Source organism: Sapajus apella, unplaced genomic scaffold, assembly GCF_009761245.1.
Source record: "Sapajus apella isolate SASKATOON/1434 unplaced genomic scaffold, GSC_monkey_1.0 scaffold87, whole genome shotgun sequence".
Lineage (NCBI taxonomy): Eukaryota > Metazoa > Chordata > Mammalia > Primates > Cebidae > Sapajus > Sapajus apella.
This window is the reverse complement of record NW_022437027.1, coordinates 3694848-3710945: the sequence shown is the minus strand read 5'-3', so window position 1 is coordinate 3710945 and position 16098 is coordinate 3694848. Positions and strand designations below refer to the sequence as shown.

General features: G+C 37.1%; 1 protein-coding gene across 14 annotated transcripts in view; it reads right to left on the bottom strand.

The window, feature by feature from the left end:
• The window catches only part of COL25A1 (collagen type XXV alpha 1 chain), a 527190-nt gene that overhangs the window by 36694 nt on the left and 474398 nt on the right, over positions 1 to 16098 (bottom strand). For 9 of the 14 annotated variants that reach the window (XM_032254797.1, XM_032254795.1, XM_032254796.1 and 6 more), the window contains 7 exons: positions 15125 to 15169; positions 12468 to 12548; positions 11542 to 11604; positions 10876 to 10926; positions 8124 to 8150; positions 4561 to 4641; positions 1174 to 1209 (listed from right to left, as the gene is read on the bottom strand). In XM_032254797.1, coding sequence (XP_032110688.1) covers positions 1174 to 1209; positions 4561 to 4641; positions 8124 to 8150; positions 10876 to 10926; positions 11542 to 11604; positions 12468 to 12548; positions 15125 to 15169 — 384 coding nt within the window. The remainder of the gene's footprint in view (positions 1 to 1173; positions 1210 to 4560; positions 4642 to 8123; positions 8151 to 10875; positions 10927 to 11541; positions 11605 to 12467; positions 12549 to 15124; positions 15170 to 16098) is intronic. The other 5 variants (XM_032254806.1, XM_032254807.1, XM_032254808.1 and 2 more) reach the window with 2 other exon arrangements.

The window sequence follows — 16098 nt, the reverse complement described above, 5'->3', positions numbered from 1 at the left end:
CCTCCTGCTTAGTTCAGGATTAGGATTTTTGTGGTAGAAGAGATAATATTTGAATGAATGTAATAACACTGGTGCAATGGCATGATTTCATCTCACTGCAACCTCTGCCTCCTGGGTTCAAGTGATTCTCCTTTCTCAGCCTCCTGAGTAGCTGGGATTATAGGCACCCACCACCACAACTGGCTAATATTTGTATTTTTAGTAGAGACAGGGTTTCACCATGTTAGCCAGGCTGGTCTTGAACTCCTGACCTTGTGATCCACCTGCCTCGACCTCCCAAAGTACTGGGATTACAAGTGTGAGCCACCTTGCCCGGCCTTAGATTCTTAAAACTATAGCCAGGACTTCAAGTACACTTGCTCATTTCCAGGATAAAACTATGCTTAGATTCACAAAAAAATTGATTATAATATTTGCAAATGTAGGAACTATTCCAGCATGATTTTTCTTTAGTATTCCATTTCTGTTCTATTCTGGTTTATTCTATTAGAGCCTTGTGATAAGAAAGAATTCAGAATTTTAAATTCATTCTAATGTTGCTGAATTCTCATCAGCTTAACTGATCTTTTTCTTACTGCCTGAATTCAAAGTTCACCTTCAGAAGACTTCTAAATACTGAGTATCTGTGGCTGAAATTTAAGAGCTGGAGCTGTTAAGAACCAAAGAAAAAAGACAAAATGACAGAAGACAGACAAGTCATTTCTATAAACAGAAATTGAAAGTTAGTGCCAAGGAAGAAGCTACATTTGTAAAACGGACATAAGTCTAAAAGGAAAAGCAAGTCAAAATAATTTCACATTATTTTAATCTCTTCAGAGGGTCTCTCTTATGAAATTGTAGGGCTTGCCTATTGGTTCTGGAAAAATTCAGCTGGGATTCTAAGACAATAAAGCCAATTAGTCTGCTCATTCTTCCCACCTAGCAAATTATCCAGACTTGAACGTGGGCTTCAAAAAGATATTCTGGCGGTTTCGCTGTTCTCCAGACAGAGTTGCAACTGTCCTCTGTCCAGCTTTCCCCCTTTTGCCACCATCTTTGTCCACCTTCTCCTTTTACTCCAGCTCTACGTATTCCCTCACCATTTAATGAGAGGACATGGAGCAAAGGGTCTGTCCTGAAGCCCATGATTCACATCCACAAAACATGTCAGAACAAGACGAGCGACTGACTCACCCGGGATCCTGGCTTTCCGTCTAAGCCAGATGCTCCCTGTGTGATTTGGTTGGTAGCAGGGTTGGTGGGTGTAACACGAATGACAAGAACAGAGATTAGTATGAGGTACTGATGAACAAATGTAACACTTCAAACAACATAATACGCAGTTACAGGGTTCTGGGATGAATATCACATTGCTACAAATTGTTAGTTAAAAAAAAAAAAAAAAACCACATGACAAACACCCCACAGATGATGGCATTTTAATGACATTTCTATTTGACAAATTCTCATTTAGAAATCAAGCTAATGAAGTGTATAAACTGAGCTACAAAGTAGTTACTCATAACAGTCACAGGCTTTATCTATTTTCCATATGAAATTCGTTTTCTAAGGACTGCTATTCACCATATATTTCTTTAGGTTCTGAAGAGAAAAGAATAGCAATTTCCTTAGAAAGGGCTCATTATAATACTCAAATTTAGCATTTCAGAAGAAGAAAAAGAGCTCTGGTTATCCTTGTTAAAATAGTGTTTATGAATAACAAATGCAGGGTTTCCACGTTAGGATGACTCTTGGTGGATTTTACATCCACAATTACTCATTGTTTTCTGGATTGTTCCTACTGTTCACATTACTTTCCACTAGAGGGACTTCTAGGAAAGGGAAAAAGCCAGAAAACAAATTGTGAGGCCGAGCAAAAAATAACTTCCAAACTAAATTGTTTCTCAATTCCTTCAAATAATCTTTGCATCAAAGCCTGACTGGGAAGATAACTTTAAAAATCTAGTGTTGTCAGACAATGAATGCTTTTCTTTACTTTGAACTCTAGGCTACCCATAAATAGTGTATGATTAAAAAATGGCATTTTCAATGCTTGTTTCAAGAATAAGCACAATTATTTCTTTGATACCGTTCTTGTCTCAAAGGCCAAATATTTATTGATAGTCCCTTAAAAATATTGGTTAGATCAAGGAGTATTTAAGAAAGAAAATGCTCTGGCCCTAAACATTCTCTTATCAAGATTACAGAACTATTTCCCAATTTTATGCTTCAGAAGCAGTTAACAATATAAAATGGAAGAAAAAAATCTATCCCAGATGCAAACTCTACCAATGATGTTATTCTATATATGTTTTGGGTATTTTGAGTTTTTATTTTAAGATTTATTCTGTATAATCCTGTTATGAGCCATACCATAACTGTAAACTACATACTTTTCTTTTGGAGATGGAGTTTTACTCTTGTTGCCCAGGCTGGAGTACAATAGCATAACCTTGGCTCACTGCAACCTCTGCTTCCCGGGTTCAAGTGATTCTCCTGCCTCAGCCTCCCAAGTAGCTAGGATTATAGGAGTGTGCCTCCAGGCCTGGCTAATTTTTGTATTTTTAGTAGAGACAGGGTTTCATTATGTTCGCCAGGCTGGTCTCGAATTCTTGATCTTCGATGATCACCTGCCTCAGTCTCCCAAAATGCTGGGATGACAGGCTTGAGCCACCGTACCTGACCTACATACATCTTTTGTTAGCAATAATTACAATAAAAATGTATATTGTTGGCTGTTTAAGGTTAGCATAGGTAGAGCTTAGCTAAATGTTGCATAAAAATTATCAATAGTCCTAAATTTTAAATTAGGGCAGACTTTAAAGAAATCAGATTGAAAGTGAAAATCCAAACTTTCTTTTGCCTTTAGAGATTTTCTTCAATTATTATAACAACATTTGAAAATAAATGTAGGCCAGGCATAGTGGCTCATGTCTATAATCTCAGAGCTTTTGGAGGCCAAGGCAGGAAGATTGCTTGAGGCCGTTTGAGATCAGCATGGGAAACATGGTGAGACCCAATTTCTATAAAATATTTAAAAAAAAATAAATCGCTTGAGCCCAGGACTTTGAACTTGCAGTGAACTATGATTCTACCACTAGACTCTAGCCTGGGTGACAGAGTGAGTCACTGCCTCAAAGAAAAAAGAAAAGAAATGTGGAAATTGTAATAATTTTATACTAATATTATGTCTACCTAGAATGCTGAATTAATGACTCACATACATTGTAGAGGTTTTATGCCTGTGGCCCACTGATCTAACTGGTGTGATTAAACCTATATTAGGCTGGGCTGGTGGCTCATGCCTGTAATCCCACCATCTTGAGAGGCTGAGACGGGCGGATCACCTGAGGTCAAGAGTTTGAGACCAGCCTGGCCAACGTGGTGAAACCCCATCTCTAGTAAAAATACAAAAAAAAAAAAAAAAATACAAAAATTAGCCGGGCATGGTGGCATGTGCTTGTAGTCCCAAATACTCAGGAGGCTGAGGCACAAGAATCACTTGAACCTGGGGGGTAGAGGTTGTAGTGAGCCAAAATTGTGCCACTGCACTCCAGTCTGGGTGACAGGGACTGTATCTCAACAATGAATATGTAAAATAAGCCTATATTCTAACACAAGGTTTATATCAGTCATTCATTAAATAAATACCTATTGACAATCTACTGTATGCTGGATGTATGTAAGATGCTTGCTATCAACTGCATAAAGTTATAATACCCATGGCAAAAATAAAATAAATGGTCATCAACTTTTTTTCTCCCATATTTCAAATTGTGTATAAACTATATTCTGTTACTGATTTTATGTCACATTTTACTAATGTAATCCATACTGTTCTTTGTTGATTTGTATCCATATTCACTGAATAGATAGCATATGAAAGGCTTGAAATTAAAGCCTCATATTTAATAACAATTTTAAAATATCTCTTCTTAGTTGTCGTAGAAAGAAGACTGACATAAAGAAAATGAAGAGCCGGGGGAAATTCCTTCATTACAAATAAACATCTCTAAACAACAGCAGAATAATTTTTTCATACTACCCACTATTGCCACAGGAACCTCATAACAGGGAATTTTCAAAACAAACAACATAAAACACGCAGAACATAATATGATTGATTAAGGAGCCACAGCATCAACCTCACGCCATCAGCAATGGCCAATTGCATACTTGCCACCAACAGAGGGCTAAGGTTTTTGGTATCCAAGGAGAAAAAACAAGGAAGCATTTTAAATTGTACTAGATTATAAGAAGCGTTTGGGAGAAACTATGAAATTATGAGCATAACACTTTTAAAAGAAGGGGATCGTGGGAGAAGAACTGTCAGCCCTAAAAGAGGAAGGTTGGCATGTATGTAATTGAAAAATGACAGGACATTTATAGCATTGTCTGTTCTGGGTCTTCCTTTGTCACAAGAGCAGAAAACAAAACTGGGCTGAGCTCTGCTCTAACATGATATGTTTTCTAATTACAGAAACCTCAACAGTATGAGCTGATGAGTAAACCAGAGTTATCACGTAGGGTAGAAAGAAAAATCTGAGATTTGCACTAAAATGGAAAGTTTTCTTTACTTACTGGAAGACCAAGGGGTCCTCTGTCACCCTTTTGACCTGGTTCACCCTTCAATCCTTTAACACCATTTAACCCTGGTTCACCCTAAATGCAAAAGCAAATGCCAATTTTGGTTGCTATTATGGGTGTTTAAACTGTGAGAGAAGAGAACCAGTCTGTGAAATAGTTGCAGATTCCAGTTTTAGGAAACAGCAGAGTCAGGCTAGATTTGTCTTGCACCAAACATTAAATTTAAACATTAAAACAGTTGCTAAACTGACAATAATTAACATTCTAGAAATCAAAACTCCCAAGAAATTGTCCTCTTTACAATAAAAATATGATTGAATTCCTAAATTTTTCAGTTCTATCTCAAGGAAATTCATGTTATACCACATTTTTATGATCAAATACAATCGAGTAGAGGATGCTGAAGAAGATTCGACCAAAAAAAAAAAAAAAAACCCACTCTGCTGGAATGGAAAACTGGAATATGCAGGACAGGGTTATAGACAGATATTTTAAGCCTTTAAGCATTTTGCCCAAGGGAATGAGCTAAAAATGTAGCAGCTGCTGTTTGAAGTAATGCCATTTAGCAAGTCCTCATTCACTGCCCCGGCCAAGTCAGATCCCTACATGGACCAATCACCAAATCGCCAATCCCAGGAGAAAATATGAAGATCAAAGAACTTAAATGTAGTTTTATTAACTGTCCATCTGCCCAATGTTAGAAAAAGCATGAATTTAAGGGTGACATTACAAAAGACACAAGAAATGATAAAATTCTTGACTTTTTAAAAATCAAGAAATACAGCACACCTATTTTTCATCAGTGACAGCATGGGCAATATCAAGTTCTGACTTGTATACATTTCAACTTTTACGTGTAAACATTAATTTGTCGAGAAAATCTTGAAGGACTTGTGAAAGAAGGATGATTTCACATACAAATGCCCTATAGAGTCTTGCTGGGTGGGGGTGGGAAGGGGAGAGGCTATACTCACATGGCAGAAGTGGTTTTTAACCTGGGCAGTATTTACTCAACTTGCCTGATGATGAAACTCAGTGTAGTGCTTGTTAAAGAGCTCAGGGCCCCACCCAGTTCCTGGGAGCACAGAAATGGGTATCTTTAATTAGCCTCCCAGGTGATTCTTATCCGGAAATTCTGGAAAACACTGAGCTAGATTCATGCATGGAATCATGCTATATATGTGAACTTTCAAAGGGGGTCGCAAAGTGGTGAACACACTGGCATGGCATAAAAAATTTTCAGGATTTTGAAGATAGGATGTTTGCAGTGCAGCCACTATATAGCAAGTCCGAATGTGCTGGTGTTGGTAAGGTGCTATTCTGGGAATGCTATGATTGAGGACACAATATTAAGGCCAAGACCCAATAGTCAGTGACTGATTTGAGATCCATGGCTTGGCATATGTGTGCACTTTCAGCAAGTGGCCTTGTGAGGTCCTTGAGGTTAAATCCAGTGACAGAAAGACTGAATTTCAAGTCTGGACCTAAGCTCAGTCCCAGATCTGTCATGAATTAGCTGTGTAATTTGGGGCAAATAACCTAAACTGTTCAGGCCTGTAGTTTATCATCTATAACATCAGGGAACTTGCATAGATAGCTATGAAGTCTTTTCAACTTTATAATTATCTGAAACTTATGATTTAAGTAAACATTGAAGTTGTATGGACAAAATGTTGCATTTTAGAAATCAAAAGCATTTTGGGCATCTCTTAATCCAATGGTGATGGCATATCTGAGTCATTTATGAAATTAAATATCTTGGTGGCATTATCCTTAGTCATTATGACAGGCTGGTGTTTGGTGGCATCTTAAAATCCAAGAGTAGGATGGATTGATTTAGTCCAGACGGGGAAAAAGGCCCAGAGAGATTAAACGACTACTAAGATCACAAAGCTGATAGATGGGGCTCTCTCTTTTGACCACCCCACCAGATAGTGCTCTCGCCCCAAAGTCTAATTCATGCTTCTGAGATACTGTTACTCACTGGCCTTACCAGAAGGTAAGGTAGTCTAAGAAGAATAAAGAGGCGTGAACTTCTCCTATTCTTGGATGTCACCTGCCTGACTGGGAAAAGGAAACCCAGATTTTCGGAGTCAGACCAATACCTGCCACCACCGCTGGAGCTTGGTGGGCCAAAGGGAGCCAGCCCCCCAGAGAAGATGGTGGCCTGTCTCTAGGCTTTGTGACACTAGTGCCAACATTGCAACATTGCCTTTATGTGTCTCCCCAGCCCCTACCTTGTAGTCGCACCACTCACTACTGAGGCACTCTCAGGAGTTCGTGAACCTTCTTTCAAGCAGCCTTGAGGATGAGTTATAGAATTTTTCTGTTCAGAACAAAGTATCACATAGCAACAGTAACAGCTGTCTTTTGATATTTATCAATAGCTGTACCAGATATTTTGCTAAGTGTTTTATAATCATACCTAAGTTATCACAGCACTGGGTCAGATGCGATGGCTCACACCTATAATCCCAGCACTTTGGGAGGCCAAGGCGGGTGGATCACCTGAGGTTGGGAGTTCGAGGCTAGCCTGACCAACACGGAGAAACCCTGTCTGTACCAAAAAAAGTACAAAAATTAGCCAGGTATGGTGGCACATGTCTGTAATCCCAGCTACTTAAGAGGCTGAGGCAGGAGAATCCCTTGAACCCAGGAGGCGGAGGTTGCAGTGAGCCGAGATCGTGCCATTGCACTCCAGCCTGGGCAACAAGAGCAAAACTTTGTCTTAACTTTTTTTTTTTTTTTTCTTTATCATAGCACTGTAAAGTGAGTTACCCAGTTGAGTAAATAAAGGATCAGAGGGTCCATAGTCTGCTCATGGTGATACAGCCTGGCAAGAATGAGATTAGAACATAGGTCCTCCTCATGCATGCTCCCTGAAAGGGGCAGCTTGTCTTTCAGGGCTTATTTTAATCCTCCAGGATGTCCTTGTGGTCTACAATAAGGCAAAGGACAGGTGGAGGCCATCTTCATGATGCAAACTACACTAATTCTGACAAAGAGGAGCTCTTCTCCATTGTTCTCTCTTTAACGCAAAAGTATAGAAGGCATGTAAGTGATTTGATCTTCTTCCCAGTACAGCACACCGGAAATGCCCCACCCCCTTCTAGACCAATAACCTTTGGGAGAGTACAAAATTAAGATGCTGAAGAGGCAAAGCATTTAGATGTGGTATGAACTACACGGCAAGTAAGAAATATCAATAGCATTCAAATATGCAGCTAGAGTCACCATTAAAAAAAGCACCTAGACTAGTCTGAGAATCTCATCAGATTCACTTCTAAATGGTAGACTTGAGAATCTTATGATTTGTAATTTAAGAAGCTTACATAGTGACCAGGAAAAAGGCAAAATGAGGCATAATTTATCTCCAGGTGACATCTCTTAAATTTGTTATAAGTCATTTTGTGTTATGAGATTTAAACATCTGGATGCTTAAAGGCTCAAAGATTATCAACATTACTTGACAAATAAGACAGGACAGACATGCTTCTGTCATGCTTCTCCACGGTTATCAAGGAAACAGAAATCAAATAAGGGATTTGTTGGATTACCTTTGGTCCAGGAAGTCCATGAGGTCCCTGAAAAAGGAAAACAGAGGTTTTAATTAAGAACTGATTCACTGTTTCCCAGCAGAAGTGAATATTATATCAAGCAACAAAAGAGATGTAAAACAAGAATCTTCTTGTTTGAGCTATAGCTAGAGGCAGGCTAGTGGATGTTATTTATTACCTACCAAAAGTTCCTTCCAGCTCTTGGGTGGCTCTGTAATAGGAAATTCATTAATAGCCATTCTGTCTGCTAATACCTTTGAGGAGGAAGAAATCTGCCAGGGATACATGGAAGAAAGAAGTGGGGAAAATATTCTGAACTCAAATTACCATTAAAAAATCTGAGTGGAATACATGAGATATTTCAAGAGTTTAAATAAAATAAAAATATGACTTCAAAGAGAAATTTGCCAAAGAGAAGGCCCAGACTTTAGGTGCCAGGGAAGAGGAGACATTTTCTATTAACTCCTCCAGACCCAAAGGAGACTAGTGAGGAGATAATACCCAAGTTTGGGATTCTGTAGCATCATTTATTTAGTTTAAAGAAAAGATTATTATGTAGGAAAGCTAAGCATTATTATTTACATTGCATTTATTTTTACAAAACAAATTCTTCAAGGCTCCTGTAATAATTATTGGTGGAAGAAAATCATAATACATGCATGAATCAAGATTATAAAACATGTATTTTGTAGAAAATCTAAATATAGAGACTAGTCAAGTTAACTAAGCTTACTGTGGATTGCTGTAAACTTTTCAAGTGTTTTAAACTATTTGGAGAAAGGAGTATTTAAATATTTGTCAGTAAAATTATAAAACTGCAGAAAAAAGTTTTTATTGAGCAGTGCCTAGATATTTGTTACATATGTCCACATTAGAATAATATTTTGCTTTTCAATAAGTTTCAGATAAACGTTTTCAGGAAAAGGCTGGGCTGTTACTTTATCAGGTGTTCTTATCTCATTTTAATAAGGTTTAAAATTCCTTTAAACGGATTAATTTTATGATATGAACAGGATATAGCATTTTCTAACTTAACCTTCTATCTTATAGTAGAGGGAGTATTTTTAAAAAGCTGAAAGTATGTAATTTGCTTAATTCTTAATGAACCATCTGGTTTTAAGAAAATAAGTTCACATCAGGCGAGGTGGCTAAAACCTATAATCCTAGCACTTTGAAAGGCCAAAGTGGGTATATCACTTCAGTCCAGCAGTTCAAGACCAGCCTAGGCAATGTGGTGAAACTTCATCTCTTCAAAAAATGCAAAAATTAACTGGGCATAGTTGGTGGCATGTGCCTGTAGCCCCAGCTACTTGGGAGACTAATGTGGGAGGATCACCTGAGCCCAGGATATAGAAGTTGCAGTGAGCCATGATCGTGCCACTGCACTCCAGCCTGGGCGATAGAGTGAGACCCTGTCTGGAAAAAAAAAGAAAGAAAGAAAGAAAATACGATCAATAATAATTGTTTATGTTATGCAATAGAAATGGAGCTAGTCAGAAATGGATGACTAGCTACCTTCTGTGGCTTAGATCATTCCAATAATGCTCTTTCTTGGAGTGCAATGGGAGGAAAGAGTGACCACAATTTACTTATTCTGTAATACTGAAGTCTTTTGATTTATTAACACCTTAGAGACACACATCTAGCCTGCCTGACTTGATCCTATTCTGCCCCAGTCAAAAGCACTTGAAGCTCTCTGCCTTTGACATTTTAACCTTAACACAACTGTCACTGGTTTATCATTTAGAGAATTATACTTGGCTTAATGACTGCCTTCCTTACTGGACCTCAGTTCCTTGAGGGTAGGGTCACTGTCTCCATTGGCCACTGCAAGACACCTGCAGCTAGCACTGGCCCTGACTCAGTGAATCGATCAAAGTACCATAAAAGTGAGAAGGAGAAGATCTAACAATATATATTATCTGTGGAAAGAAGATTCAACTTTTATCATACTATTTTATAAATATTCTTCTTAAAAATTGACACATAATAACTATATATTTATGGATACAATGTGATGTTTTGATGCCATATAAAAAATGTTTTTATTGAACATTTCATTAAAGAGTTCAAACTTCAACGTTTGTAAGAAACATTCTTTAATGGCTATTATTATTTTATTTTTTTATTTTTTGAGATAGGGTCTCAGTGTCTCCCAGGCTAAAGTGCAAGGGCATGATCACAACTCACAACAGCCTCAGCCTCCCTGGGCTCAGGTGATCCTCCCACCTCAGCCTTCTGAGTAGCTGGGACTACATGAGTGTACCACCATGCCCAGTTAATTTTTGTATTTTTTGCAGAGATGGGGTTTCACCATGTTGCCCAGGCTGGTAACTACTGACCTCAAATGATCTGCTCGCCTTGGCCTCCCAAACTGTTGGGATTACAGGCATAAGCCATTGTGTGCAGTCGATTCTTAATCTCATTCTACTGGTATCAGGTTAGAGCAGCGACTGGATAAAATGATTTGCCAGCGTTCATGCTGTAAGGTTATAGTAGAGCTTGCTAGATTTGTCTGTCTTTCCTTACCTCTGTCATAGAAGAGAACTACTCTATCTCTTCCCAACATACGTGTTTGGGAGAGTGAAAGATAACATGGTAAAGTTAGTGTATCTCAGAGCACCTGGTATTTTCCATCATTCCACAGAGTAGTACAAAATGCAAGCTGGCTGTTTAGAGGGATGTGTTCATGTTTTCCCTAGTAGCATGCTCGTAAATAAGCAATTACATTTTAGAAAAAAGGGAAACTTACCATGGGGCCAGGTGGGCCATGGGGACCTGGTGGGCCTGGTGGGCCTATGATCTGTATGTTCAAACAATAAAAATATATTTGGTTACTTCATTTAGATAAGGCAGTTCAACTTGAATCTTGTGCTGAGGTTCTGCTAAGACCATTAGTAGTTGCAGAGGAAGAAAGATACTGAAATAAGTGATGTGTTTGATTCTCTAGATTTAGAAATTCCCTTGTGAGAATAAAAAAAAAATACTCCAAAAAAAGTTCTACAAAAGCCAGAATAAATCAAAAGTATGCTAAAAGAAAAGGAAGGAACTCATTACCAAGAAATGCTATAATGTCACTATCAAACTCAAATATTTCACTAAGCAGAAGGCGGGCTCTGGAGAAACTAACCGGCATGTTCTATGTTCACAAAGATCTATCCATTGTTATGAGAAAACCATTGATTTTTTCCTTAGAATTAGCCAGTCCTCTGAAAACCTGCTTCTTCCTCAGACCTGTGAGATACTTCATCTGTCACTATGCAAGGCTGATGAATGTTTCTCCTACAATTTGACAAACCAAGAGGTTTAAGGTCTTTGTGATGTTGTTCAGCCACCTGGCAGAGGTGGAATAGGTAAATAACAAGTCAGCATGTGAGAAGGTTCAGGAACCATGGAAGTTCAGCCGCCGTGGACTTACAGAAGGACCCTGTGGACCCGGCATTCCAGAATCTCCTTTTTCTCCTTTCATTCCATTGGCTCCCTATAAATAACCATTAAGCAAATTTATTTCCAACATAAGAGACAACAGAATTTTCTCCCCAACCCCATTGTTCTCTTGACATTTTATAACATTATGCACTTGCTACAGAAAAAAGGGATTCATCTCCTTGCATTCTAGCTTAAAAAAGCAAGCTTACTAAAATCCCTAGGATTATGGGTGATATGTAAAATAAAATACGGAGTAAATAAAAACCAGTTTGAGCTTGATTGGTTAAAGTTCTCCAGTTTTAAATATATATTGAGTTATAAATGTTATATCTTTTATGGTGGTGTGCAATTTAAACAGCAAAGGTAAGTCTTTTAGTTTTTACTGATATTTATATACTTCTTTGTTTCATAAAAAAGTCCAAGGCAGTGGAGTTTACTGCATTTTTTAAAACAATTTTACATTTTCTCCTCGAAATTCTCAGAATTATGAGGAAAACCATAAAACACTATCATATAGGATCATACACACAGAGGACACTTTCCAGAGTAATTTGTTTTTTACTTGTAATTTGTTTTTTAATTTAAATATTTTTTGGCTCATTTCTTTATTATGGTTTATTTTATTGTAACCAGTTACCACCATCTTATGCATACTAAATTAAAGTGGCCAACTATGTTTATTTTATTATCTTCTAGGGAAAACAATTAAGGAAAACATGAAGGCTTACTTCATAATTCATTTGGTTACATGCTTTACAATTTGAGTTCCCTAGAGTAATTAACCAATAATACCTCAAATATTTGAAAATAAAAATATTAGATGAACCACTAGATGAAATTGCAGCTAATAATATAACTGTTTTCTGATTGTTTAATAGATCTTAATAAGAACATAATATAAAAGTATAAACATACCGGTAATCCAGGAAGTCCAATTCCTCCTTTTTCACCTGGCATACCTGGGTCCCCCATGTCTCCCTTTGAGCCTTTGAGTCCCTAAAAATGATAGATAGGGTTGGCACATAAACAGCATACTGACCCCTGATAGTTACATCCTAGGGAAAAGAGAATTCTGGATCAATTTGGTTAGTAGGTGGGTTCAATGTTGAGATGGGTCAGATTTTTGTTTTTAGGTAGTTATTCCTTACAGCAACTTTCTACATGCAATCAATACTATTTCCCCTTGTAATGAAATATATTAAGTTATATTAGGCTATTTAAGTATGAAAAACCAGGTTTTTCATGAACTTAGGTTTTGATATAAATTCTCCTGATTTTATATTTTTACCTGGCAGCTAATTCTATCTCACCAGACCTGAAAACAACTTAATACATTTAATTCTCAATAGTAGAGGATGTATTTTGAACCGGGCCCTGGTGTTATATAATAATAAATACCCAGACAAATTTTTCTCATCTCCACCTACTATACTCCCCTCGTTCCTAACTGCAGGCAGAAGTTCCAGTCACTATCAGTGTTCAATGGTTCAATCTACAGACTGGTAAATCATTGGATCATTTGCTGCACACTAATGCTCAATCAATGCTTAAAAGTACAACCACCTCTTCACAGTGTTCTTATTTTGTTCTCATGATATCTCTATGAAGCGAGCCAGAATGTTAGTTTTATTCTCCTTTTACAGTGAGGAAATAGATAAATGTGCATTATGAATGTTAAAGAAATTGAATTTTGAATTTTTTTTTTTTTTAAGACAGAGCGTCTCTGGACTGCAATGGTGCGATCTCGGCTCACTGCAACCTCCGGCTCCTGGGTTCAAGCCATTCTCCTGCTTTAGTCTCCCAAGTAGCTGGGACAACAGGCATGTGCCACCATACCCAGATAATTTTTGTATTTTTAGTAGAGATGAGGTTTTACCATGTTGGTCACACTGGTCTCAAACTCCTGACCTCAGGTGATCTGCCCACCTTGGCCTTCCAAAGTGCTGGAATTGCAGGCATGAGCCACCATGCCAGGCCTGAATTTTATAACATTAATACTGGCATTAATTTATATTTTTAAGCATTTTCATCCTAGAAAACTCACTTCAATATGACCGATAGGCTCATTCTTCACTAGCGATGATCATAGTTAAATGGTAAGGGGCTTCTAGGCTGCACAAATCTGTTTATCTTTTTTTATTAAAAATTATTTGTGGAGAACGATTATTTATGGAAAGGAACTTTTCTTCTTAACTGTACCTATTTCACAGCCCCTAGTCCAGAATTACCCACTGGGTGGGTAGGTGCCTGAATGAATGGATAGATCCTACTGGTTAATCAGACCCGGATATTTTTTAGGGATCTAGTGATAGAGAGCAGCAGGATGGCAACCACTGGACTTGGTGACAGAAGAAAACCTTGCAAAGTCTATAGAAAAAAAAAAAAAAAAAAGCAAGCTACTGTATCTGTAGGGGCCTTATTGTATATCATTATGCATGTCAAATTAATTACTTATAATGACCAACGGTGAGACAAGTAACAGATTTTAAAATTCTATGTGATCTATGACATAGCAAATCATCTAGGGTATCGTTTTTTATCACATGTTCATTTAATATGGCATTATATTATTTAAACATATAACTCTGATGCTAAAAATAACATCTCCTAAACCTAATTTTCCTATCTAATACTTTCTTCTGAGGAGTGTATGTTCACTAACTGCATTAAGAATCCTTTTGATTAAAGGGGAAAAAAAGGAAAAAAAGAATCTTTTTGACTTCTTATGATTTTCCTGATTTTAGCCATTTCTTGAGTAAATAATGGAAACAGAGAAAACACTAAAGATCTTAAAATGAATCCTTTTGATTCCATTCCAAATTCTGAATACTGTCTATGTTCTCCAGCTCAGATTCTTTTAGGGCAGGTGTTGCCAAACCATGGCTCATGGGCCAAATCCATCCCAGGGATTATTTTTGTACAGGGTGGTGTTTTTTAAAAAATGCTAAGAGGTGTTAACCAAAAAATAAAGTAAAATAAAAAGGAAACTAGAAAATGTCAACACAGACTGTATGTGGCCTGTAAAGCCTAAAGCATTTACTATCTGGACCTTTAATTAACAAAGCTTGCTAACTTCTGTTTTAGGGGGAACCCTCAGAGATATACCACCATACCCTGTAAAGCTACAAGTGCCCTGCTTGTTTCTGTATTTTCCAAGGATCTAGAGATTAGGTGTCATCTTTATTTGGGAAAAGAAAACATTGTCTAAATAAGGCATATAGGCAAGATTTAGTTTTATGGAAACTATGGTCACTGATGAAAATTAGACTATTTTTACTAACTTGGTAATGACTTTACAAGTCTATTAAAAATTTGCAGAGGAGTCACTGGTAGATTGCTATAAAGTATTAAGAACAAAACTTAAGTATTATATGGCTTAGATGTTTCTGCAAAGAAAACTGGTCTAATTTCAAACTAATTGCTTTTTAGAGTCAATGAAGTCTCTAGAACAAATGGTTAAAAGAAAGAGGGTATCAAATATCAACACTCATGACATTTTGGCTTCAAACCTACAATAAAAGTAGCCATCAAGAATTATGCTTTAAATAAAGGCATATGTCTTTGAAAATTACCTGCTCTCCATCCATTCCTGGGATTCCTGGAGATCCTTGCTCTCCCTGTTAAGATGAAAATAGATGACCCATCTCCATTTCTCATTAGTAACATCCTGCACTACATAAAAAATGATGCTAGTTGGTTAACAGTACAATTTGACTTTCAGCAAAGGCATCATAGCCTGAGAATATTCTATTATAGCACATATCTAAACTAAGGGAAGTAATAATCTTTCTTTGAGACTATGCATAGTATTCATATGCAGCTAAGATCCAGTGCTTTTATTGTTTTTATTTTTTCTCCGTGTGAGATGCAGGCTAAAAAAGAGTGGTCAAAGAAAACTGATAGACATAATTTGATAACTGGCCATATCCTATAGCAACAACCTATCTGCCTCAGTTATTTTTTTTCTCCATACAATATCTGTATGATTTCTCTCTCCAATTTCAGTGAAAAGGAAAACATTAACAGTTAACCTAAAAAAATAAAATGCAAGGCCTCATGAATTTGCAACAGTATTTTAATTGGCACAGTTCAAGCAGTTAGTTACAAATTCATGATTGTGAGTGTGCAATTTCCAGAGAACCCTCACTGAAGGATATCATAAATCAGATATCTTAATCCATGTAAAATTACTTTTGGATCAATTCAATTTCTTATACTGTGCTATGAATCAACTAAAATTTACTATTCATATTGTGATTTATTCTTATTTTTGACAAACTCAAAATATAGAGAGTTTTGTTTGCTTTTTTAAACTAAAGATGTTCCATTATAAACAAATGTGTAACATATGCCAGAGAGTTAATTGAACAGCAAATGTTTAGTCACTTTTCAGTTTTGAAAGGTAACTACATAAACAAATTACTTGAAAAGTAAGCATTATTTTATATCAATGAGTCATTTATGTGGATCCCATTACAAATGTCCCTGAATCCCATACTGTGGAAACTTTGTAAAAAACAGTTCTTCTGACTGTGAGAGGGCTGCC